This window comes from Perissodus microlepis, chromosome 6 (genome assembly GCF_051167445.1).
Source record: "Perissodus microlepis isolate ML-2025 ecotype Zambia chromosome 6, ASM5116744v1, whole genome shotgun sequence".
Taxonomy (NCBI): domain Eukaryota; kingdom Metazoa; phylum Chordata; class Actinopteri; order Cichliformes; family Cichlidae; genus Perissodus; species Perissodus microlepis.
The window spans coordinates 16,485,267-16,510,978 of record NC_140466.1 but is presented as its reverse complement, the minus strand read 5'-3'; the positions used below and the strand labels follow the sequence as shown (position 1 = coordinate 16,510,978).

Here is a 25,712-nt window from a genome sequence, read left to right as displayed (position 1 = left end):
AATGAGGCTTCCCACAGTTCCCTCAGCCCACCATGCACTACAGGCCTGCTGGCCAAGTGGGTGGCCTCGCACGGATTGATACAGTGCAGCTATTATTTCAAAATGGATTACGTCTTCTTGAGTTGGCTCTCTTGCCATGTGCTAAACCATCCAGCAAAGAGCAATACTGAAGGAAATGAGCGCTATGTAAGCCAAGGACATAAAAGAGAGCTCAAGCTCAATGAAATTCATATGCCTGCTCTTATTTTACATTACACATGCTCCAAAACGTCTCACCTGCTGCGGTCATTTAAACATCAGCTATAATCAATAATGAATGAATGTACACAAATCAAATTTTATGGTACTTGGCAGCCTGTCCAGCTTTGTACTTCTGATACTCGAGTGCGGTTCAAAGACGAGCCTTAAGCATTTACTCATTTACATTTGCTTAAAGACCTCTGTGGAGATTTATTCATTTTAATTGTTGCTGAAACATTATGGGTACATAAAATACGGCTAATTGTTCAATTAGCAGATAGTAGATAAAATGGCTAAGCCTGGCTCTCCAACCCTATTGTGCAATGTTAAGGGTGAAATACTTTTTCTGTTTTGCTTTTGCAGTTTCACTTTAATTAGAAGGCATTGTTTTACTGCTTAATGTATACTAGAGATGGCACGATACCACTTTTTTATGTCCGATACCGATACCGATATCATAAATTTGGATATCTGCCGATACCGATATGAATCCGATATAGTGTATTTTTTAATCAATAAAACGTTTTTTTAATATCTTGCTGAATTTTGTATAAGTTTATACTCAAGTTTAAATAAATAACAACACTAAAGCTATTCTGTTATACCTGTATGTAAAAAAAAAAAAAAAAAAAAAAAAAAAAAAAAAAAAAAAAAATACACTGCGCCCAAAATATTTCATAGTTCAGCAAAACCGATCAATCTAATAAACTTAAACCTACTCCATCCTCCCTATTCTGGTATTTTAAAGAGTACTTAGCAGAAATATTAAGCAACCTAACTAATAGGGTTGCAAACTCCCAGCAAAAAAAAATAGGGAACCACCCTCCACCTCATGATGCTTAATCGATGTAATCAAATTTAATTTGATGCAGGGGGAAAAATGCACAGAAATAAATTATTTTTCAAGAATAATTAAATAGATTCAACATCTTTCTTCAACAGAATTGCAGACTGCACAGATGGTATCTTCCCAAAGGAAAAAGTACTATAGCTTACTAGGGTATATTAGACTTAACAGTTACTATATACAGTAATGGACTACTATATATTTTACATCAGATTAAAACTTTGGGTGTAAGATTCAGATAATTATTTATTAAAAGCTAGACATTTTAAATGAGAATAAGAAAGAAAAGTATGTCTTTGTGCCCCCTTTTCCCTGTTCATGCCCTATCGGCCCCCCTGGCTAAACTTTGCTAGATCCGCCCCTGCACAGTTACCAGCTAGGTAGAAAAGGATCCTGGTGTAGAAAGTAATATTAAATAAATTCTAACAACAGCTTATCAAGCTTAATAGTGCTGCTGTTGTTCAACCGCTGGTTTCCTCTTTCTGGTGAGAAGTGGGCCAAAAACTAAGAAGAGAAACGGACTCGCGACAGAAAAGCCGATCAGCTGATCATTAAGCAGTTTCACGATTGAAGTAGCAGCAGGAGAGGGAGAGAGAGAGAGAGAGGCGGTCACTCCATATATCTGTTGTTAAGCTTAACAAATGCTTTACAAACATTCAAAGATGAACTTACACACTTTCTTTACTTCTCTCTGGGATAACTTGCTCAGAGATGAAATGCTGGTTTGGTAGCGAAGCTACAAATACACACAGCTGTTCTATCACGTGATGCATACTGCTGCAACGTGCTACGGTTATGAGCCGAGTGTGTAGCAAGTTTTGTGGGGTGCTTTTTTGATATTTAATGGATCGGATTACATTTTTTATTTCTCGCAGATATCCGATCCAGTAATTTGGGTCAGTATCGGACCGATACCGATACGTAATATCGGATCGGTCCATCTCTAATGTATACCATTCATCAAATCTAGCAAATGAAATGTTTTAAGTCTTTTTTTTATAGTCACAAAGTTCTGTACACAAAAAGGGTACAGTAAATAAGAACACGAAGTGGCATAATATCCAAGAAAAAGAACAACTTAATCGGTACACATGCAACGATTACTGAGTCAGAAAACTGTGTAGATCCCCAAAAAGTTTAATAAATAAATAATATGCATCATGGACGTGCAGTTTAAATGTACTTGAAAGCAAATCACAACAGTAAAAAACAACATATAAAGAAGGAAGAAAAGAATAAAAAATAAGACCTGTATTTAAAACAAAACAAACAACTATAGTTAAAGCGTGTATACACTGGAGAAAATATGCATGAGTTAGAGTAATTAGTGTAACCACGCCTTCAGTATCATCATTTAATTTCTCTATCTTTGATTAAATAAAGTGTTTTTCCCCCACAGCTTCAGGTTTGTGGATACCTGCAGCTGTGTTAAAACAGACTGCGTGAGGAGGAGGAGGGGGAAGTTCGGAGTGGGAGGCTCAAAAGTCAGGATGCAGTCAGATGCGTGACTTTTTTTGTGAATGAAAGGAAACGAGGGGGTCTCCACTTTCTGTCCTAGACAGGCACTGAATCTCGCCCGCTGGGGCCTACCGGACAGTCCGGATCATGACGCTGGACAACAAGCCCATGGATGAGGCGGACATTGAAGTGGGGGGCCAGGCGGACTGCAGAGAAGTTGTGAGGAGGACAGATGTATCAGTGTTCGGGGAGAGTAATGTAGACTTGGAGCGACGGCCTTCATCCTTTTCTCCTGGCGTGCAGGGAGAGGACGACTTTGAAGTCCGACTGCAGGAGGGTCCCGGAAGGAGAATTACCTCGGTGAAGCCTCCGTACTCTTATATCGCTCTCATCACCATGGCCATCCTCCAAAGCCCCAAAAAGAGGCTCACTCTCAGTGAGATATGCGATTTTATCAGCCAGCGCTTTGTTTATTATCGGGAGAAGTTCCCTTCGTGGCAAAACTCAATCCGTCACAACTTGTCTTTGAATGACTGCTTTGTCAAAATGCCCCGGGAACCCGGGAACCCAGGCAAGGGGAATTACTGGACTCTGGATCCCATGTCGGCGGATATGTTTGAAAATGGGAGTTTTCTTCGTCGCAGGAAACGCTTTAAGAGGCAAAGTTTATATTTGGCACCGATGAAAGGCTCCAGGGCGCAGGAGCTCACTTTGATGCCCGTTTTTCCTCTCCTCGGAGTGCGCAGGGTGGTCTCTAGTCTCCAGAGTCCCGATTTGTACCGAGATCAGGATCTAGAAAGTGGTTTCGAGTCCCGGGTTATCCCCAACAGACCACCTGTAAGCAGCGTCACACCTGCGCTTTCCTCGATCCTCTCCAAAAATTTCCCTTCTTGTCAAAACCTTGAACATTTGGACGCCGGATGCTGCGCCGCTGTGCGATCTTTGCCTCCGACCTCCTGCCTCCTGCATCCCGTTTCACTCCACGGAATGATACCCAACTTCACTCTTTCGCAGCTGCCTACTTTTCCCGACGGGATCTTTAAGATTTCGTCTAGTTTAATTTAATCTAATGATGTGCGCCTGCACTGAGACCGACAAGGCTACCAAATACTGAATCTGATTCCCTGAAGTAAATGCTTTCAACACGGATGTTTTTAAAATCTTTCAGTGTGTTTGGAATAAAATGGATCATTTTAATTTCGTGTGTGCACTTTTTATTACAATTATTTATTACACCGGAATGTGTATAAGATTAAAAAGACCATATCAAATGAACCCGGTTCATATAAATGCATTCAGCTATGTTTTTAATTATTACTGCTTAATTTTAAATCTTTTTTACGACTGAATACAACTAAAGTCTAGACTTAAATGACAAATTTGCAGGATTTTAAATAAAATTGTGAAAACAACGAGAAATAAAAAAAAATAAGTTTAATATTCTTAATTTTACTTGATGATGATAAATCATAAAGAGACTGTTTAGGCTTATACAAATATTAATGACAATATCCATCGTTGTGTGGCAAATGGGCCATTTGATTTTGTATCATTTTAAGATAAACGAATACGTATGTTTCAATAATTTAAATACACTGATTATTCTGAACACCTACAGTCTGCGCCTACAGCGTTCACAGTTCAACTGTCGATCTATCTGAAGAACAGGATGATCAGTTCCCGGTGTTGTGTCATGTATAGATTATTTTGTGGTGGGTGACTGGTTTGCTACCTAGAGAATGAAAGAACACAAGACATCTGGGTATGGGTGTTATTCTTCCCTTTTCTGTTTAGCTTTGGCCGGTTTGAGTGCATTAATATTCGCTCACATCCTACTGCAAACCAGGCCTTCTTTATTAAAACCACGTCTTCATTTTTCAAAACACTTCTGTCAGGCGAGCTAATAGTCACGTTTTTGCTTTGTGGTGTACTCCAGCCTGTACACAGCAAGAATATTAGATTCACTCAATCATCGGGCTGCTGGGTATTATTACAAGTTATGCCTCGTCTTTATTTAGAAGTTCTCGGTGGTGTTTGCTGTGGTATGCAGAGATGAGTTGTGGAGGAGGGCTGATTTCCCAGAAGAAAGCTTCGGATCCAAACACACACACACACACACACACACACGCGCACACACACACACACACACACACACACACACACACACACACAGCAAAATAGGAACAATTATGATTAAAATGTGCAGAATTATCAAGATCAAAGGCCCTTTGGCACTTTCTTTCTAGAGAAATGCAGAAATATGTATAAACCATTTCATTATTGTAGGTCTGAGAGGAGTTAACCATTTAATTTGCAAATGTGCAACTCATCAAAAGAAAAGGCATGTTTGCGTGTATGCTGTGTTTGAAAAATGGTGGCATTGGTTCTTAAACTGACATATAAAACTGACATATAAAAAGCACCATGCGTCAGTAAGAGATTAGAACAAATTTCCTCCATATCCTGCCAATATTAGTAATGCATATAGTCTCTATAAAGAGTGCATAAACCTAACCTCTACACTCAGATCTATAACAATCATCTATTGTTCTATTTTTGTAATTGTACTCGTTGTTGAACACTTTAATTCTAAAGGTGCACAGATAATTTACAGTATTTGTGAAATAAAATAATAGTTTTACAAATTTCAGGAGTTTTGCTCATGATTTTAAATTCTTGAAGATGAAAGAATGTGATCAACATGGACTGGACAAGTTGCTCTTAGGAACTATGTTTCTGAATCCATGACAGGTAATCTCTACTAAGAAGTTTGATGTGTCCCATAAATGGTCTTTTACCATGTTTTAACATCTGTCTTTAACTAAAATCACCCTCAGGGTACAGTCTGCTTTTCATACTCAGTTCTACAGAGTTTTATTCGGCTACAGCTGTGCAGCAAGTGGAAGACTTTATTGAAGGAGTGGAATTTAATGAGTCAACATTTTACTTATTTCAATTTACTATTTATTCATTCTTGAATATGATTAACCTTTCATCTCCTTTTCTCTTTTGTTTCTTGCAACAGGCGTTCGCTGAGGACAAAGAAAGTGATGTTAATATTTGCAGTAAAAATAAATTAATAATCCTCTAGGCTCTTTGTGATGCTCCATAAATCCTCAGTTCTTTTTAGCAGTAAGAGACAAAGTGGGTTTGGACTTGAAATGTGATCACAGCAACAGCACGCGATGAGAGAACGCCACAGAAATAGTCCTTGTTGTCCTGTTTTTGGCTGCTCTCCCTCAGTCACTCCTAACCCTGTTCAAGGAAGGATTGTTATGGCTCCATTTGTTTCACGTCTCCTTTCAAACTGCTGCACTTTCTCGATAAACAGCAGAGAGGATATTTCCAGCACTTTCAGAAGGATGACAGCAAATATCTGCACTGCTAAAGCTTCTGTGGCATCTTTCAATAAGTGGAAATTTAGTTTCAATTCATTTTTTATTTATTTTTCCTTTCTTTCTTTCTTTCTTTCTTTCTTTCTTTCTTTCTTTTTTTTCTTTCTTTCTTTCTTTCTTTCTTTCTTTCTTTCTTTCTTTCTTATCTGATGCACATTTCCCTTGGCATTCTGTCTAACGGCCAGCAGGGGCTCCTCTGGTTGCAAAAAGAAGTCTTAAGAGAGCATGACCTTACTGCACTTTCCCGATCAGTTTATGCTCTCAGTCTCCTGTTTCCAGTCTTACCCAAGTGTTGATTTTGCAATTTAAGTTCTTTTGAGTAAATGAAGGTATGAATTTATTTATCATGAGTTTTTCTTTAGTCAAATGTGGTTCAAAACACTACAATGGTAACACGACGTGAATGTTCAGCCTGAGGATTCACACAGTACTTCACACACCTTTGGCATAAGTGTATATGTAGTCTATGTGAAGAAGAAAAAGAAGAAGAAGAAGAAGAAGGAGGATAAGAATGACAATGAGGAGGAGGTTAGGCACTTTTTTCCAAAGGTGTCACCACAGTAGATGACACCTGTCCACATGTTTAGAATAGAATAGAATAGAATTCAACTTTATTGTCATTGCACATGCACAGGTACAGGGCAACGAAATGCAGTTTGCATCCATCCAGAAGTGCTTTAGTGATATAGATATATTACAATATATATTAGCAATAATATAGATATGTAAGTATATTACAGAAATGGGTCTATTATGGTATGTTATAACGTACACGGTATGAAGTATGTTGTGAATATTCTATAACTATAGGTATGTACAGGCTGTAGTGAGTACAAGCTATGTACAGGCTATGAACAGGATATAAATATGAAAAACTATACAGAATATGAAATAAATAACTTTACAGAAATCTGAGATATACAGTTATACAGAAATGTGAACTATGCAAGTTGTAAACAGTTGTAGGGTTAAAAATTATCGTATGTACAGAATGATTATTTACAGAGCTATACAGTAGTGCAGTTAAGATAAATTAGATATGTGGATAATTTCTACAGTATCTATATAAAGTGCTAGTGGTTGTGAGTGGTGGTTCAGTCCATGTTATTATTGTGTGTTTGAGGGTACAGTTGTCCATTGTGGGTGTGTGTATGTTCAGTCCATGTGTTAACGTGGGTCAGATGTCAGGAGGCAGAGTTCAGGAGTCTGACAGCTGTGGGGAAGAAGCTGTTCCGGTACCTGGTGGTCTTAGTCCGGAGGCTCCTGTAGCGCCTCCCAGAGGGCAGGAGGGTGAAGAGTCCATGTGATGGGTGACTGGGGTCTCTGATGATTTTCCCAGCCCTTTTCAGACACCGCTTCCTGTAGATGTCTTTTATGGCAGGAAGTGGTGCTCCGGCGATGCGCTGGGCAGTTTTCACGACCCTCTGCAACGCCTTCCGGTCCGAGGCAGAGCAGTTCCCGTGCCAGACTGTTATACAGTTGGTCAGGATGCTCTCGATGGTGCAACGATAGAAGTTCACCAGGATGTCTGAGGACAGGTGGTTCTTCTTCAGAGTCCTCAAGAAGAAGAGGCGCTGGTGAGCCTTCTTGACCAGCTTGGAGCAGTTGGTCGTCCAGGTGAGATCCTCGGAGATGTGGACTCCCAGGAACTTGAAGCTGCTCACACGCTCCACAGCCGTCCCCTTAATGTGGATGGGTGGATGTGGGTCAGCATTCCTCCTGTAGTCCACAATGAGCTCCTTGGTCTTCTCTGTGTTAAGCAGCAGGTTGTTTGTGTCGCACCACTCAGCCAGACGATCCACCTCCTCCCTGTAGGCGGCCTCATCGTTGTCACTGATGAGGCCAATCACCGTGGTGTCATCTGCAAACTTAATGATGGTGTTGGAACCATCAGCAGGTCTGCAGTCGTGGGTGAAGAGGGAGTAGAGGAAGGGGCTCATCACACAGCCTTGTGGTACACCGGTGTTCATTGTGATGGTAGATGAGCAGTGGTTATCCAGCCGGACATGTTTAATTTGGCACAGATTTTTTTCTGGATGCCCTTCGTGGTGCAACCCTTCCACTTATCTATTATTAAACATAAACTTCTGCATCACCTATAAGATAATGTCTCCAGTCAACTAATTATGTTTCATATAATAAATATGTTGATACCAAAGTACTGTAGTACATACCGCAGTACTGAGGCAGTATATCTTTGTTCCAATTACCAAGAAATTAAAGCTGAAAGCAGCAATTATGAAGACTTTGCATCTTTGAAATTGTGCATGAGAGAAACTTCACGGGCAGCATTTCGATGCCTTCAGAGCAGGACTCTTATTGGCTGCTGCATAAAGAAGACAAGCTTGTTTCCAGGTTGGAGATTGTTGAACTTAACTCCATTATGATCACTAACTGCTTCCACTCGATAGCCGCCCACATTACGGGCGTTGCAGTAGATGTGGTCTTTGGAAATTTCAACCATTTCACACTCAACTGATACCGTATTAAACAGTTCACCAAATTTCCAGTTTTTGCCATGACTACCACTATACAGTGAGAGTGCATACGATTTACTGCTTGGTAAGAAACAAGGTTTGCAGCAAAAGGAAGTATAAGCATAAACTGGGATAATCAGTCTACCACTCTCTGCTGGAATACCATGGCCTGGCCCAACAGCAAATGTGGACCAGTTTTTTATTTCACTCAGTTCGTCCGTCAAATCGGTCACATCGCTCCAGGTTTCTCCAAGATCCTCACTTGTGATGAAGCAGAGACGGGTCCTGTTGTCACAGTTTTCTTTCTGGTACATTTCAGTGATAGCGTCTTCAACACAGATGAAAAACAGGAAAAGTTTGTTGTTGACCTTGCCATACACCGAGCAGGGGTTCATTGGACGGTGTCCTTTGATAAGTGCCTTTTCCACCTCTTTGAGCTCTGACCACTAAAAGAGAGATTGTTCAGGAGTAAACAAAACAGAACAGTTCAAAACAGGAGCGTAATTAACAAGTAATTTAGAACTGAAATGGTTGATTATCACTATTACCTCAACCGTCTTCTTAGAGGATCCCTCCTTGATCTTTCCTGTTCTCATAACCAGCTTTTCTCCGCTGGCATCATCTGAAGTCTTCCTCTGCTCTGCAAAGGCAAATAAAGTTTTACTTTCTCTCTCATACAGAAGAGCAGGGATCCTGTAAACGTTTCCAGCAGTTTCATTAGATGTAAAAAGAGTTTGCTTCTGCAGCTGAGCTTTTGGTAAAGGTACGGTGAACATGGTTGGTGTCCTTGCATGCAAAATGACCATGTAATAAAGGTCTTGCTGGTTATATCTCTATGACTGTCAAAGTTTGTCTGATGGGGATTTTATAAGGCTGGTTTGTACGCAGTGTGACTTTTCATTTTCTGAAGAAATTATTAACATTTCAGTGAGCTGAAGTCTCCACTTGTTGAGAAAGTCAAGTCCAAGGAAGGAGGTGGTTCCGGAAAACAAGCTTAGATCAGAATTAACATAACCCGTCTCTGTATGCAACTACCTCAGCAAACAGACACAACCCAGGTAGCATAAATTAAGCATTACTGGTTGGATGTGTGAAAAGCAGCCACTTGTTCAAGTTCTGGCTTGGGTCATTTTTTGTATTTGCACTTTCATTTTGAGTTGGAAAGGACACCACACTTCCCTGCCAGTCTGAATTTGTTTACACAAGCTTCCCAGCAGATTAAAGTGTGCTAAAATTAATTATAATTACTGACAGCTTCCAGTCAAGAGCCTTTGTCACTGTGAGCATTGCAGTAGCTTGGATTGAGGTCTTTTTCACCATGAACCTCTGTCATTTCACATTTACCTGATCTTGCAATGACCATACTGCGTTATTTGACATGTACTGCCCTCGTCATCACTGGAACTACAACGAATATCAAGTAATCAGTATAAAGTGGCACAATCTGTTTGAATACCAGTGATTACAGTGCTCTCTACACAGACCAAAAGGCTTTTGCTTGTCTTCTCATACACATCATGTACACCCATGTGTATTAGGCTATGGTAGGGGTATCAGTTTAAAAGAGATGGCATCAGTTTGTCTATAAAAGAAGCAGCACCATGCATCAGTAGGACATTGTAACAAATCTGTCCCAATCCATACAGTCTCTATAAATAGTAAATGAACCCAAACTTTGCACCAAAATCTCAGCAATCGTCTGTTCTTCTATTCTAAAATTGTACCCAGTGTTAAACTCTTTAATTCTAAAGCTACACAAATTATTTATGGTATTTCAATATATCAGAATATACAAATACTGAAGCTTTGTTTACACGTTTACATATCTTTAAGATGAAAAGATGTAATACACAAGTTGCTCTTAGGAACCATGTTTCTATATTGATCCATGACAGGTAATCTCTACTAGGAAGTTTGATGTGACTCATAAATGGTCTTTTACCATGTTTTAACATTCGTCTTCAACCGAAATGACCCTCAGAGTACAGTCTGCTTTTCATACTCAGTTCTACTGAGTTTTATTCGGCTACAGCTCACACATACACTCTCAGCCCTTGTAAAAAAAAAGTGTGTGTATATTTCATGGTAGCCCAATAAAGTCAGCTGGTAAAGTCTGAGGAGGAGCCTTTGAGATGTGAGTCCTGTGACAGTAAATATGCTGCAGCATTTCAAGCAGGAGACCCCTTCCATTAAAACCTGCACTAGACAGATGATATACAGCAGCAGGGCCACAAACTCATATTTCATTTATACATCTGTGCAGCAAGTGGAAGAGTTTATCGAAGGAGTGGAAATTAGTGAGTCAAAATTTTACTTATTTCATAATTTCAATTTACTGTTTATTCAGTCTTGAATATGATTAACCTTTCATCTCGTTTATTACAGGAAACAGGAAATCCTGTTCAAGGAAGGATTTTTATAGCTTTATTTGTTTCGCATGTCTCCCTTCAAACTGCTGCACTTTCTCGATAAACAGCACAAAGGATCCTTGGAGCACTTTCAGAAGGATGACACCAAATATCTGTACTGTTACAGATTCTGTGAGGAAGGACATTTCTTTTAAATTTGTTCTTTAAATTTTCTTTCTTTTTATTTTTCTTTTTTTAATATCTAACATTTCCCTTAGCATTGTTTTTTTTTGCCCTTTCACTGTATTTATAAAACATGGATGTCATCTCCAGCTCTCAGGAGAGAAACATACTCCAAGTTCCTGATGTGCATTCTGTCTAATGGCCAGCAGGGGCTCCTCTGGTTGCAGAACCAAGTCTTAAGGGATCAGTTTATGGTCTCAGTCTCCTGTTTCCAGTCTTACCCAAGTGTTGATTTTGCAATTTAAGTTTCTTTGAGTAAATGATGAGATGAATTTATTCATCGTGACTTTCTTTTAAGTCAGATCTGGTTTTAAAAGACTACAATCGTCGACACACAATTGTCAATGTTCAGCTTGAGGTTTCACACAGCTTGACAGACTAGTGGCTCATGTGCCGAGGTGGGAAGTAACTAAGTAAAAATACTAAGTAATTATGGTCACTTCAGATGGCTGCCCCTCCCTGAGTCCATTTCTGCCAGAGATTTCTTCCTGTTCAAAGGGAGTTTTTCCTCCTCACAAAAATGATTTGACTTGAACTGTATTGTATTACAGTTTTTGCCCGTTGCTTGAACACTATAAACCCATGCTTAGACTAAAGTAACACAACTTGAAGCTTTTGTTACCATACCTCAAACACATGTACCCATACCTTAAACAAAAGCGCTGCTTTGCACCCTAGTTGCAATCATGCAACACACTTACTCCTTTATGCAACACACATGGTCCTGCATACTACACTCTATTTCATACATAAGACACTTCGTTCACAAAATGAAATTTCAGGGTTCCATTTGCAAAACCCATGTATCAAAAATACAAAACACATCGGGTAATTGCAATCACTCAAATACACACCTGAAGGCACTTACTTGCAAAACTGAACACCAATTAGCCAACTACAAAAAGCCCTCAGTTCAGCCAATTCAAGAACTTTGCAAGCATGGATGGAGGGAGAACAAGAGGAAGAGGAAGAGGAGGAGGAGGAGGAGGAGGAGGAGGAGGTCGTCGTCGTCGTCGTCGAAGTCGAAGAGGCCATGCACGGACCCATATTTCTGATGATATAAGAGCAACTTTAGTGGACCTTGTCATCAACCATGGCCTGACTATGAGGGAAGCTGGGCAGAGAGTCCACCCACATCTAAGCCGCTTCACAGTGGCATCTGTAATAAGAACATTCCGACTAGAAAACAGGTATGTCTTCACCTCTCTACCTTCTACTCTACTCAGATGGTTTTTATAGCACTGTTCTACAGTATATCACACGACCATATCAAGTGTACAGGGTATTACAGTTTTTTACAGACGCTAGGACACATTTCTCAATACTTAGGTCACTTTCGCAAAACTCCTCACACAGTGAGCACAACAGAAGTCTATGTGGGTTAAACGGAGGATCAGTTATCATTGTTTTGGTACAAAATGCATTCAATGACTACATCTCTCAAATTTCATGAATTATTTTCTCACTCAGACACAACAACTGCCAAAAATCTTTGTACGTACAGGACATTTTGCATGTACTTACATGCTGTTTTCAAAACTGTTAAACTTATGGTCAAAACAATAACATAATGCAAAACTGAATAAGACAGCAAAATTCAACAGCAATATTTTATTGAAACATATTTTAAATCTAAAAATGCAGTTTAACCAGCCACAGCTGATTCTCATTGTAGATGAACATCTACACAGGTGTTACTCCTTCAATTTCATTACAAAAGGAGACAACTGCTGAATAGGTTTGTTTTGTGATGTAAACATGGACCCAGCCAGAAATGGAGAAGTGGCTGAAAGAGGAAGAAGAGTGGCTGGGAGGGGGCGAGGAATACATATGCGTGGAGGAAGAAGAATAAGAGGAAGATCAAGAGCTGTAGTCTCAGATGAGATCAGAGCTACTGTAATTGATCATGTAGTAAATCATGGTCACTCAATGAGAGAGGCTGGTCAGAGAGTGCAGCCAAATCTGCAACGCTCTACAGTGGCATCTATTGCTAGAGTTTTCCGGCAAACCAACAGGTAACTTGTATTCTGCAAGGGCATTTGCACATTTCAGAAGTAAATAAGCTTTTTTTAATTGTTGTTGCATTTCTGCTTAGGACTCAACGGTTACCTCACACAGGAGGGAGAGGACGGATGTTCACTGATGTGCAGGAAACTGCCATTGTTGATATGGTCATCAGAAACAATGGGATAAAACTCACTGAAATTAGACACAGAGTCTTGGCAGACAAAGTTACTTTTGCAAATATTCACAGTGTAAGCATAACAATTTCTAGAGTCCTGAAAGAACATCAGGTCAGGATGAAACAGTTGTACACTGTGCCTTTTGAGAGGAACTCTGAACATGTCAAGCAACTCAGGAACCAGTATGTCCAGGTAAGATCACAATAAAATACAGATCTGTTTTTGAACAAAACCAAACACACAAAGACAATTTTTACAAATTTACTACTGTAACAGCTTATGTTGCCTTGTGGATTTATGTTAGAGAGTCATGGAGATTGAAGGCAGGCAAACACACCACATTTTCATCTTTGTGGACGAGGCAGGTTTCAACTTGGCCAAAGCACGGCGACAAGGGAGGAATGTGATTGGGAAGAGAGCCACAGTGAATGTCCCGGGCCAGAGGGGTGCCAACATCACAATGTGCGCAGCAATATCCACTGATGGACTGCTGTTACACAGACCACTAATTGGGCCATACAACACTGAACGGCTCCTTGCGTTCCTGCATGATCTCTATGGAAGGGTTGTGCTAGGTGAGGAAAGGGATGCGGAGAGAAGGAATCAGCCAACATTTATAATTGTATGAGACAATGTGGCATTTCGTCACTCCCGTGCAGTCACAGAGTGGTTTGCAGCCCATCCCAGAATGGAGTCTCTTTTCCTCCCACCTTACTCTCCATTCCTCATCCCCATACAGGAATTCTTTTCCTCATGGCGGTGGAAGGTTTACGACCATCATCCACATGATCAAATGTCCCTCCTGGATGCCTGGAGATATCAGCAGAAGATTGCCAGGGATGCCTGGGTGTATTGCCCTAGATGACATAAGATGTGATGTGGATGAGAACCTGTGGCCAAATGGAGAAGACAGAGTAGATTAGCGTTACTATTGTATGTGTATCAGTGGATGGTGTGTATACAAATTCTTGTATTTTGGGATTACTTGGTGCAAAAAAATAAAAATACATAAACAAATATTAACGAATTCTGCATGATGTCTGATTCATTCCAGTAACATATATTGATATTATAAACGTAGATGTGTCCTTGTTTTACACAAAACACTGTGTAATGCTACATGTTGTTAGTGTTTTTTAGGTCATTGTTTTGTGGGTGACAAAGTGTGTTTGTCGGCTGTCAACCTTTGCTAGTGTTCTGGAAGAATGAGTTTATTTGAGACCTGAATAAAGTTTTTTGGTAGTTGTAGTGCATTTTGAATGTGAAATGAACTGCTTTGCCAAGCTGAAGGTCAGTTAGGAGAATTGTGTGAAGAGTTTTGCAAAAGTGACCTAAGTATTGTGAAATGTGTCCTAGCAGCTGTTAAAAAAAAAAAACACACACACATCCCTGTAATGCAGGGTACTAATGCTCCTTTTGCAGCCAAAGTGGTAGTTTCTGTGAAACATACCATGATTACTTATATTGAAGTACAATGGATGATACAGTAAAGTACTGTAAGAAAAATAAGCAAAGCGATGACAATATGTGGTTGTATTTCTCTAGAATGACTTGAAGACCTTCTGGGGGAGGATGCCAACGCCTGTTCACACAACAGCAGGAACTTGCCGTAGTGGACCTAGTGAGGGCAGACGATGCCATCCGTCTCCACCAGCTACGAAAGCAAATACTTGCAGACAGGCAAGTGTTCAACAACATAAACCATGTGAGCATTACCACCATCAGACGCATGTTCTGTGGCCAGACCCCAACAGACGGCGGGATCCATGAGCCCACGTATGCACAATTGTCATGATTTTTTGTGTTTACAGTATAGTGTTTTTGCTATTACTGTATTATGGTTTTGTTTTTTTTTTGCTTTATCTGAATTCATGGTGCTGCAATGTACAATATTGAGTAGGCCTATTTGCTTTTTTTGGTTGTTTGAAAATGTGTCTCCTGAAAATATGCCTTCTGAATAAACGATGAAAATCAAAGACTGCAGTGTTTTATATAAAGTAGACTAGTGTGTTCCCCCTGATCTGTAAGTGTTTGCATATGATGCAAGTATGTGTCATTTTGTCAACAGTTACATTTTAACAAAGAAATGTTAGGTTTTGACAGCAGAGTTTAGGTTTTGAGAGTAGAGTTTGTGAGATTATAATATTATTTTATGCCATGTTAGACCCCTAATTAAAGATTGTGAATTATTATGTAGTTTTAGTTTGCATTATTCTCCTGAATTAGAAGGTGATAACTCTTGCATTTGTTAAACTGATTTGCATTACATTAGACTGCTGATTGATTGTGAATGAATGATATTGTTTTATGATGCATTATACTGCTGAGTTATAAGAAATAGTGTTCGCAGAAAGTCATCGCCTTATTTGTCTGATTAGAAGAGAACAGAACATACTGGAGAGGTTTTCTGCCCCATCTCAGCAGGAGCAGATAAACAGGGAGCCAAGGTCGTAGCTTAGGCGCCGTGTGAGAGAAAGAATGTGAATGTTTAGGCTTTTATGATTAGGTGGGGGCCACTAGAGGCTATAAGAGTTTGATCAATGCTCCACCATTTTGAGATCTGATGCTGTCTGCGTACGATGTCCATCTCCCACGCGTGTGATCATTAAAATCATCGTTTGACTCAACCCGGCCGGACCAGTGTTGTTATTGTGGTTTTTCCTCTTGTATCCATCCCCAATATTTGAATCCGTAACAAGTTTCAATTTGGCACAAATGTGAATGGTATATTTCCCAGTGTTGTGTCATGTTTACTTGTGTTTAGAGTTTTGGCACAATGAGCGAAGTTTTGCAAAATGTGTTCAAGCAACGGGCAAAAACTGTAATATGATATTTGCAACATTAGGTATGTTTTCTTCAAGGAGTGAATAACTAGATTAAAACTTTTGTTTAAATTGAGCATCCATGTTTAATACTCACTGAAAACAGGAGAAACTGTTTTCTGTTTCCTTCAATTTATTAAAGTATTTTTTAAAGTGTTAATCCTACAAGCTTCTCAGTTTTCTTATTCATTTTTCATGCAACAAGCAAATAAAGATTTTTACATACAAAGCAACACTTACTGCTTTAAGTCATGCACATATACATATGAATCTATTCATCTACACACCTGAATAAAAATTATTCTTTTTATATTTTTCTTTTCTTTTCTTCAGTTTATTTCTTGGTGATGTCCTTAAAGCTAAAGACAACAGAGGCTATCTGCTCATGTATTTTCTGCTGCCCACACTCAAACAGACATGCAAAGCAGCCATCACCAATGTAAGCCAGGTCTGAGTAACCACTGGGTCCATCATTAATGATGCAGGGTTCGCTCCATGCCTTTGGATCACGTGGGGATTTGTTCAGATACACACCAAGATCAATCCTGCGCGATTTACTGGTTGGGTGTGTGAACAGCAGCCACTTGTTTTGGTTTGTTTCACTTTGTGCAGTTCCACTTTGTTCTTGAGCTGGAAAGGAGACCACACTTCCCTGACATCCTGAGCAGCACTTTGTTTCTGTAAGCTTAGTGCATCTGAATTTGCTAAAGGTAAAACCTTTATTCACACTGACAGCTTCCACTCGAGAGGAGCAAAAACTTCGAGCATTGCAATAAATGAAACTGGAGCCGTTGTCTTCATAGACCTCTGCCATTTGACATTCGCCTGATTCTGATTGCAACGTTTGACCAAATTTCCAACTTTTATCAGGATCATCACTATACAGTGAGAGTGCATATGATTTACAACAGCAACTGAACGAACGTGCAACTGGTTTACAACAGCAATGCATGAGGCAAGTACTTCTGCAATAAGCATAAACTGGGATAATCAGTCTACCACTCTCTGTTTGAATCCCATGGCCTGGCCCAACAGCAAATGTGGACCAGTTTTTTTATTTCACTCAGTTTGTCCGTCAAATCGATCACATCGTTCCAGGTTTCTCCGAAATTGTTACTTGTGATGTAGCAGAGACGGGTCCTGTTGGCATAGTATTCTATTTGGTCACGCTCAGTGATCCAGTCTTCAACACAGATGAAAAACAGGAAAAGTTTGTTGTTGACCTTGTCATACACCGGGCAGGGGTTCATTGGACGGTATCCTTTAATAAGTGCCTTTTCCAGCTGTTTGAGCTCTGACCACTAAAAGAGAGATTGTTCAGGAGTAAATAAAGCAGAACAGTTCAGAACAGGAGCGTAACTAACAAGTAATTTAGAACTGAAATGGTTGATTATCACTATTACCTCAACCGTCTTCTTAGAGGATCCCTCCTTGATCTTTCCTGTTCTCATAACCAGCTTTTCTCCACTGGCATCATCTGAAGTCTTCCTCTGCTCTGCAAAGGCAAGTAAAGTTTTACTTTCTTCCTTATACAGAAGAGCAGGGATCCTGTAAACACATTGAGCAGCTTCCTTAGATTCAAAGACAGGTTGTTTCTGCAGCTGAGCTGTTGTTGAATGTCCACAGCCCATGTTTGCTATCCTTGTGTATAAAATGGATATTAAATTATAAAGAAGCCTTGCTGGGTTTATCTCTGCGGTCCTAGAATTTGATGTTGCTTTGACTTTTATAGGCTGGCTGTTAGAGAGTGTGGATGAGGGAGGGATCTTTGTTTTTATCACAGATCGATGGTCATTTCTGAGGAAATGATTCACATTTCCCTGAGCTCCACCCCCCGTTCCCTTAACAAAATAAATAGGCAAAACCCGTCTTTCATCATGCATGGGAGAAGAAGAACATATATCACAGAAAATTTACAATAAAAATCATGATTTAGGAAGTAAAAAACATCATAACACAAACACAAAACATTTAAAAGTAATCCTGATATTATATGGTTTTTGAAGTCTTGATGAATAGAAAAGAGAAATCAAGCATAGAAGATTTAATAGAAGGTCAAAATGATGGTCAGACTTCAGACTGAGCTGGAATTCAATGAGAAGAGACCACTAAGTGCACTAACTCAGAAAAGTCCTCAGTTACTTAAGTTATGATACCAAAGTAGTAAATATTTAAATACTAAAGCAGTACCTCTTTGGTGTCTTTTAACCCAAAAAATAAATCACCTATAAAATATAATACCAATAGAATAAATAAATCAATTAGAGCTGTGCACGCTTTGCATTTAAGGGAGCTTGAAGATGGAGTCTCTTTCCTTATCAGGGATTCTGCAGATGTGTTCTGGAGAAAGAGGCATTTAAAGTTGTTTTTCATGGATGTGATCCTGTATTCTCACAATGGGTAACTGGGCGGGATTAATGACAGTGAGAGCTAGAGAATGTGACTCTTGGCTGGTCTTCAGGTTTCATTGGAAGCCAAACATCATTGTTCATTTCTGATAAAGTCATTTCCTTCTCAGTAAACTAACCTTCCCCCCTGTTATAGGGGTGGCTCTAGTAATGCACTTACATAGAAAAAGCATAGCAAAATGTGCTTCAGTGAATGGGTGAATGAGGCAGGTTGTGTAAAGCGTGCTCAGGCAGAGTAGAAAAGTGCTAAATAAGAAAAGGTCCATTTATCATTCCCTGTTCCTGAGAAACAGAAATTAAATCACCATGCAGGAGAAATATCCCAAAAATAAGTTCAGACTAAACATCTCTGAATCCAAGTTTGGTTGTTTTTTTATGTCATTGCTTTGTTTGTTTTTGGCACAAACACAGGCAAAAAAAAGATTAGCACCATATTGTACATTTTTTATAGTTTTCAAGAACAGAACTGGAAGTTTCTGTCAGACAGAAAAATGAAAAAATCATTTATTATAAATACGGTATAAGAAATGCTGAGCAGTCTGAATATGAAATGCTGTAATGCGACTCTGTAGGTCAGTCAGTCCCTGTCTGCCTTTAAACAGTCTTAAATTTGAGCCGATGGTATCCTCCACCCAAGAAATTAACCAGTCTCTTCTGTATTTCCTGCACCAGTGGATGTGGAGGCTCAACAACCAGAAAATGATGCCAGAGCATCGAGGTAACCAGATTATTCTCAACCAGGTATCTCCTCCTATAGCAGAGCTGTGGCTGGATTCATGTCCATATAGACAGTCAGGCACTAATTCTCTCCACTACACCTTCCCAGTTTTTCAACTGGAAATCATCATTGCCCAGCATCTGTGTGGTTCTCAGTCATCCAGGTCATGTTAATCTAAGATATGATCACAATGGATCACACTCATAAATTTATCATTTGTCATGAGTCAACAATACAAGTCAGTTGATTAGGATGTGTGTATAATTACATATTTTTTGCTACATTCCCAAGTACTTGAGTAACAAAATAGCTGATTTTCCCAGTGGAGGCTCCCTCCCTCAACATTCCTTATTTATAACCGTTTTGTACGATCAGGATTACTCCTTTGCACTGCGAAAATTGTACGAGTTTCTCTCTCGTAGCAGTAATCTTCTGACCCTTTTATAAGCAGTCCTCCATTTTCAGAGGTTCAGAGATAATGGGAAAAACTATATAATTGCACAGTAGCACTCTGAAGCACCTGCCAATCAGTTTTCCAGCATTAACTGAATCTAAGCAGAGGGTATATCACTGTAAATTTGAGAATTTACCCTGCTACTTCTATAAGCAGTTACATTATTAAACAATGCTACTATTACTCAGTCATATATGATCATACCATGTAGTGGCTCCACTTTGTTTTACAGATACGGCAGTATCTTTCATGAGCCGGTTCTCTTCTTCTCCAGTGTTCATTTCTCATATGTCAAAAATTTTAAGACTTTTGGTCATGTTATGTAACAGCTTTGATTTTTAAAAGCAAGACTGTGAGCTACATTCCTAAGTACTTCAGTAACAAAATATCTGATTCTCCCGGTGGACGCTCCTTCATAATCCCTCTTTCGTAACCTGTAGGTCTGTACTCCATGATCGGGTTTACTGCTCGGCTCTGCAAAGGCTACAGGAGTCTCTCCGACTTTTTCACAGATTAGAGCGGGAATCCTGTGAACCCTGATTTTCTTTTATAAATCTCTTTATTGACTCCTATATTTTTTTTTTCATTATTGACAGTTTTATTTTATTTACAGTGTCCAGGTTGTTGTTGTTACTGTAACAACAAATAATATCAATAATATTATTATCTATGATCTACTTTAATGTGTTATGCAAAGCACGTTTAAACCTTTTGCTTGCTTTATATTGTTTTAACCTTAAATTCACTACAGTTATTTGTTTATTAAAATATTCATTGTGGATGTTGAACTCACAGTTTGGAGTTGGTGGGAAATAAATGAGCAAAAGAACAGATAGTTTTACAATAAAACAGGATATGTTAACTATTTTTTATTATTTTCTGCAATAAAATCAAATACATTCACAACCATTAATATGATATTTGCAACGTTAGGTATATTTTCTTCAAGGAGTGAATAACTAGATTAAAACCTTTGTTTAAATTGAGCATCCATGTTTAATACTCACTGAAAACAGGAGAAACTGTTTTCTGTTTCCTTCAATTTATTAAAGTATTTTTTAAAGTGTTAATCCTACAAGCTTCTCAGTTTTCTTATTCATTTTTCATGCAACAAGCAAATAAAGATTTTTACATACAAAGCAACACTTACTGCTTTAAGTCGTGCACATATACATATGAATCTATTCATCTACACACCTGAATAAAAATTATTCTTTTTATATTTTTCTTTTCTTTTCTTCAGTTTATTTCTTGGTGATGTCCTTAAAGCTAAAGACAACAAAGGCTATCTGCTCATGTATTTCCTGCTGCCCACACTCAAACAGACATGCAAAGCAGCCATCACCAATGTAAGCCAGGTCTGAGTAACCACTGGGTCCCTTATTAATGATGCAGGGTTCGCTCCATGCCTCTGGATTACGTGGGGATTTGTTCAGATACACACCTAACTTGACCCTGTGTTTCGGACTGGTTGGGTGCGTGAACAGCAGCCACTTTTCAAGGTTCTGGCTTGGGTCACTTTCTGTGTTTTCACTTTCTTGTTGAGCTGGGAAGGAGATCACGCTTCCCTGACAGCCTTTATCTGTTTCCACAAGCATGTTTTCCGGTTGGAGAATATTGAACTTAATTCCTTTATCATCACTGACTGCTTCCACTCGATAGCCGCGCACATTACGGGCGTTGCAGTAGATGTGGTCTTTGGAAAGTTCAGCCATTTCACACTCAACTGATACCGTATTAAACAGTTCCCCAAATTTCCAGTTTTCACCATGACTACCACTATACAGTGAGATTGCATATGGTTTACTACTTGGTTTGATCCCAGTATAAGCATAAACTGGGATAATCAGTCTACCACTCTCTGTTTGAATACCATGGCCTGGCCCAACAGCAAATGTGGCCCAGTGTTTTATTTCACTCAGTTCGTCCGTCAAATCGGTCACATCGCTCCAGGTTTCTCCGAGATCCTCACTTGTGATGTAGCAGAGACGGGTCCTGTTGTCATATTCATCTATTTGGTGACGCTCAGTGATAGCGTCTTTAACACAGATGAAAAACAGGAAAAGTTTTTTGTTGGCTTTGTCATACACCGGGCAGGGGTTCATTGGACGGTGTCCTTTAATAAGTGCCTTTTCCACCTTTTTGAGCTCTGACCACTAAAAGAGAGATTGTTCAGAAGTAAATAAAACAGAACAGTTCAAAAAAGGACTGTAATTAACAAGTAATTTAGAACTAAAATGGCTGATTATCACTATTACCTCAGTCGTCCTCTGACAGCATTTCTGCTTGATCTTTCCTGTTCTCATAACCAGCTTTTCCGCACTTTCATCCTTTGAAGACTTCCTCTGCTCTGCAAAGGCAAGTAAAGTTTTACTTTCTTTCTCATACAGAAGAGCAGGGATCCTGTAAACACATTGAGCAGCTTCATTAGATTCAAAGACAGGTTGTTTCTGCAGCTGAGCTGTTGTTGAACATCCACAGCCCATGTTTGCTGTCCTTGTGTATATAATGGATATTAAATTATAAAGAAGCCTTGCTGGGTTTATATCTGCGGTCCTAGAATTTGATGTTGCTTTGACTTTTATAGGCTGGCTGTTAGAGAGTGTGGATGAGGGAGGGATCTTTGTTTTTATCACAGATCGATGGTCATTTCTGAGGAAATGATTTACATTTCATTGAACTCCACCCCTCATTCCCTTAACAAATTAAATAGGCAAAACCCATCTTTCATCATGCATGTCAGGAAAACAACCAGAATGAAAACCTTTAATAGCTGTTATGTCTGAATTTTATTATTTTGTACATACAGCGGTATAAAAAACAATGTTTGCCCCCTTCCTGATTTCCATATTTGTCACACTTAAATGTTTCTGATCAAACAAATTTAAATATTAAAAAAAGATAACACAAATATAGATAAAATGTATTCTCTGGATGAATGTATTTATTATAAAGGGAAAAGAAATCCAAACTACATGGCTGTGTGTAAAAAAGTGATTGCCCTCTAAACCTGGGCCACCCTTAGCAGCAACAACTGCAATCAAACTTTATTGATAATTAACAATGAGTCTTTCACAGTGCTGAGGAGGATTTTTTTGGCCCACTCATCTTTGCATAATTGTTGCAATTCAGCCACATTGAAGGTTTTCAACCATGAACCACCTTTTTAAGGTCATTCCACAGCATGTTAATCAGATTCAGACCAGGACATTGATGAGGCTGCTCCAGTCCTCACTTTCGTACTCTTAAGCCATTATGAGGTGGAATTACTGATGTGCATGATGATGAGATAGCCTTTATTTGTCAGTTGCAGGTCTTTTACCCACAACCGAGATGACAGACCTTGCCGACCGTACATACAATACACAAACATCACATTGGGGAGACCGGTCAGGCTAGGTAGCGAGGAAAAAAAACATCGAAATGTGCAACACAAAAGGATAATACAGGAATGCACAGGTATCAACACACCATAACACAATAAACACAGACAAGCAACATGGGAAAGTGTTCCAGTGTGTACATCTGATCTGGGACTGCTGCAATCTTTCGACTGCGCCTCCAGCTGACCCGATGTCCACATCATGGGGGAGGTAAGCGTTGGAGGTGGCGTTGGATAGGGAGGGTGATGCGTCAGTGAGTGCTTATCAGTATCAGTATATGTATGTGTGTGCGTGTCCATAGTTCAGCTGAGACAGTGTCCTTCGCCCCGCCAGGCTAAGTAAACAGTCTTCCAGCCAATCCAGGTGGCCATTCATGGAATGGGAAGGAACAAATTCAAATTCAAATTCAAATTCAAATTCAAATTTTATTTGTCATGTACACAGTCATAGACAGTACGATATGCAGTGAAATGCTTAGACAACTGCTCGTGACCTAAAGAAAAAAAAGGAAAAGGCTATGAATAAGATAGGAAATAAATATGAAAAATTAAAAAGGGTAAATTTAACTAGGAAGGAATAAAATATAAAAAATTAAGGTTAAAAATGAAATAACTGTACAACACAAATTAGAATGAAGGGTAAATTTAACTGGGAAAGAATAAGATAAAATATATAAATTAAAGTTGAAAATAAAATAACTGTACAACAAAATACACAATACACAGTATAGAACTATATAAGAATGTATGAAGAAATATAAATATATATATATATATATATATATATATATATATATATATATATATATATATATATATATATATATATATATATATATATATATATATATATATATATATATATATATACACAATAACAGCAGCTGTACAAGTATTAACTGGAAATGAATATAGTGACCAGTGTTGTGCAATCCACATTATGTCTTGTGCAGTGCAAATATGCTTAAAGTGATTTAAGTGATGAAGTGAAAACAATGTCCAGAATGTCCAGTGTGTGTGGAAGAACTATATGTGTGGGTCAGTACTGTGTGGTGGTGTGATTGAGAGACCGTATCGCCTGCGGGAAGAAGCTCCTCCTCAGTCTCTCTGTGTTGGTCTTCAGGGAGCGGAATCGCTTTCCTGACCTCAACAGAGAGAACAGTCCGTTGTTGGGATGGCTGAGGTCCTTCACGATCTTCCTGGCCTTGGTCCAGCACCGCCTGCTGTAGATTGAGTGCAGGTCAGGGAGCTCGGAGCGGATGGTGCGCTCAGCTGACCGCACAACCCTCTGTAGAGCTCGTCTGTCCTGCATGGTGCTGTTCCCGAACCAGGTTAAGATGTTTCCCGTCAGGATGCTCTCTATGGTGCACGAGTAAAAGTTCCTGAGCACCTTGGAGGGCAGTTGGAAGTCTCTCAAGCGTCTGAGGTGGTAGAGACGCTGATGGGCCTTTTTCACCACGGTGTTGATGTGACAGGACCATGACAGGTCCTGCGTGATGTGAACTCCGAGGTATTTGAAGCTGTCCACTCTCTCCACTGGGCACTCGTTGATGACGGGGGTCTGGTAGTTCCTCTCCTGCTTAGTGCTGAAGTCCACTATCAGCTCCTTTGTCTTACTGACGTTTAGAAGGAGGTTGTTCCTCTGGCACCAGTTCTCTAGATTCCTAATCTCCTTCAGGTAGGCCGTCTCATTGTTATCAGAGATCAGGCCCACCACGACGGTGTCGTCAGCAAACTTGATGATGGTGGTGGAGCTGGTAGTGGCCACACAGTCATATGTGTACAGAGAGTACAGCAGGGGGCTCAGAACACACCCCTGGGGGGCTCCAGTGCTGAGAGTGTTGGAGGCTGAGACATGTCCGCCCATCCTTACTGCCTGTGGTCTGCCAGTTAGGAAGTTGGAGATCCACTGACACATAGATGAGCTGAGTCCCAGATGCTCCAGCTTGGTGGTGAGTGTGGAGGGAATTATGGTATTAAATGCAGAGCTGTAGTCTATGAAGAGCATTTTAACATAATTCCCCCTTCTAGTGTCCAAGTGAGTAAGTGATGTGTGGAGGAGATGAGAGATGGCATCGTCTGTGGAACGATTTGGATGGTAAGCGAACTGTAGTGGGTCCAGTGTGTCTGGTAGTGAAGAAATGATGAAGTCTCTGACCAGGCGTTCAAAGCACTTCATCACTACTGAGGTGAGGGCTACAGGGCGATAGTCATTGAGAGAAGCAGGGTGGGGTTTCTTCGGGACAGGAACAATGATGGACTCTTTAAAGCATGTGAGGATGATTTTTCTTTTGCAAACAACTAATGAGAATTTCAAGCTGTTTTTAACACTCCGACACTGGTCTCTCAATCTCCCGTTAATAGCTGCGAGTTTCTCCGTGATGTTATTAGCCGTCGATTCTGTGGTCTTGTCACTCTTTTTGCTCACATAGCAGATTCTGAGACCTCACGACCGCAGCCAACTGATCCGAGATGTAGCTTCCGCCCAGAGATGTTGTTCTCAGTTGATTCTTTCCTGATGTAATCCAACATACATACGCTCAAAGGTGTTATTCTGAGCATTCACTGCAGTCGTAAGCGCCTCCAAGCTCTTAACCATGCTGCCTTCAGTGAGCCCTTTCTGAGAAGTCGCACCTGTCGTTCCAATCCCAGCGGGCAGCCTTGTGGGGGTTTGAACAGCCGGTTCCACTCTCTTAATTCTCCGATAAGCCAGGGCCAAGCCATCTCCGATCAGCAA

At 39.8% G+C, this 25,712-nt stretch overlaps 3 protein-coding genes and 1 pseudogene across 4 annotated transcripts; 1 reads left to right on the top strand and 3 right to left on the bottom strand.

Moving 5' to 3' along the window:
• The first annotated feature begins 2,581 nt into the window (after positions 1-2,581).
• On the top strand, positions 2,582-3,742 carry LOC146385411 (forkhead box protein D3-B-like). The gene has a single exon (XM_084929985.1). The coding sequence runs from the start codon at positions 2,693-2,695 to the stop codon at positions 3,608-3,610; it is 918 nt and encodes a 305-aa protein (XP_084786111.1). The 5' UTR covers positions 2,582-2,692; the 3' UTR covers positions 3,611-3,742.
• A 4,500-nt stretch (positions 3,743-8,242) lies between these two features.
• Positions 8,243-9,193, bottom strand: LOC146385410 (sialidase-3-like). The gene is made up of 2 exons (XM_084929935.1): positions 8,966-9,193; positions 8,243-8,863 (listed from the first exon to the last, which is right to left on the bottom strand). Exons 1-2 carry the CDS (start codon positions 9,191-9,193, stop codon positions 8,243-8,245), a joined length of 849 nt encoding a protein of 282 aa, XP_084786061.1.
• A 6,797-nt stretch (positions 9,194-15,990) lies between these two features.
• On the bottom strand, positions 15,991-17,736 carry LOC146385409 (sialidase-3-like; annotated as a pseudogene). Its single transcript, XR_014800509.1, has 2 exons — positions 17,417-17,736; positions 15,991-17,314 (listed from the first exon to the last, which is right to left on the bottom strand). The product of XR_014800509.1 is annotated as a sialidase-3-like (transcript).
• Positions 17,737-20,498: 2,762 nt separating this feature from the next.
• LOC146385408 (sialidase-3-like) lies at positions 20,499-22,132 on the bottom strand. The gene is made up of 2 exons (XM_084929984.1): positions 21,852-22,132; positions 20,499-21,749 (listed from the first exon to the last, which is right to left on the bottom strand). The coding sequence occupies exons 1-2, from the start codon at positions 22,077-22,079 to the stop codon at positions 20,838-20,840; spliced, it is 1,140 nt and encodes a 379-aa protein (XP_084786110.1). The 5' UTR covers positions 22,080-22,132; the 3' UTR covers positions 20,499-20,837.
• Positions 22,133-25,712: the final 3,580 nt, after the last annotated feature.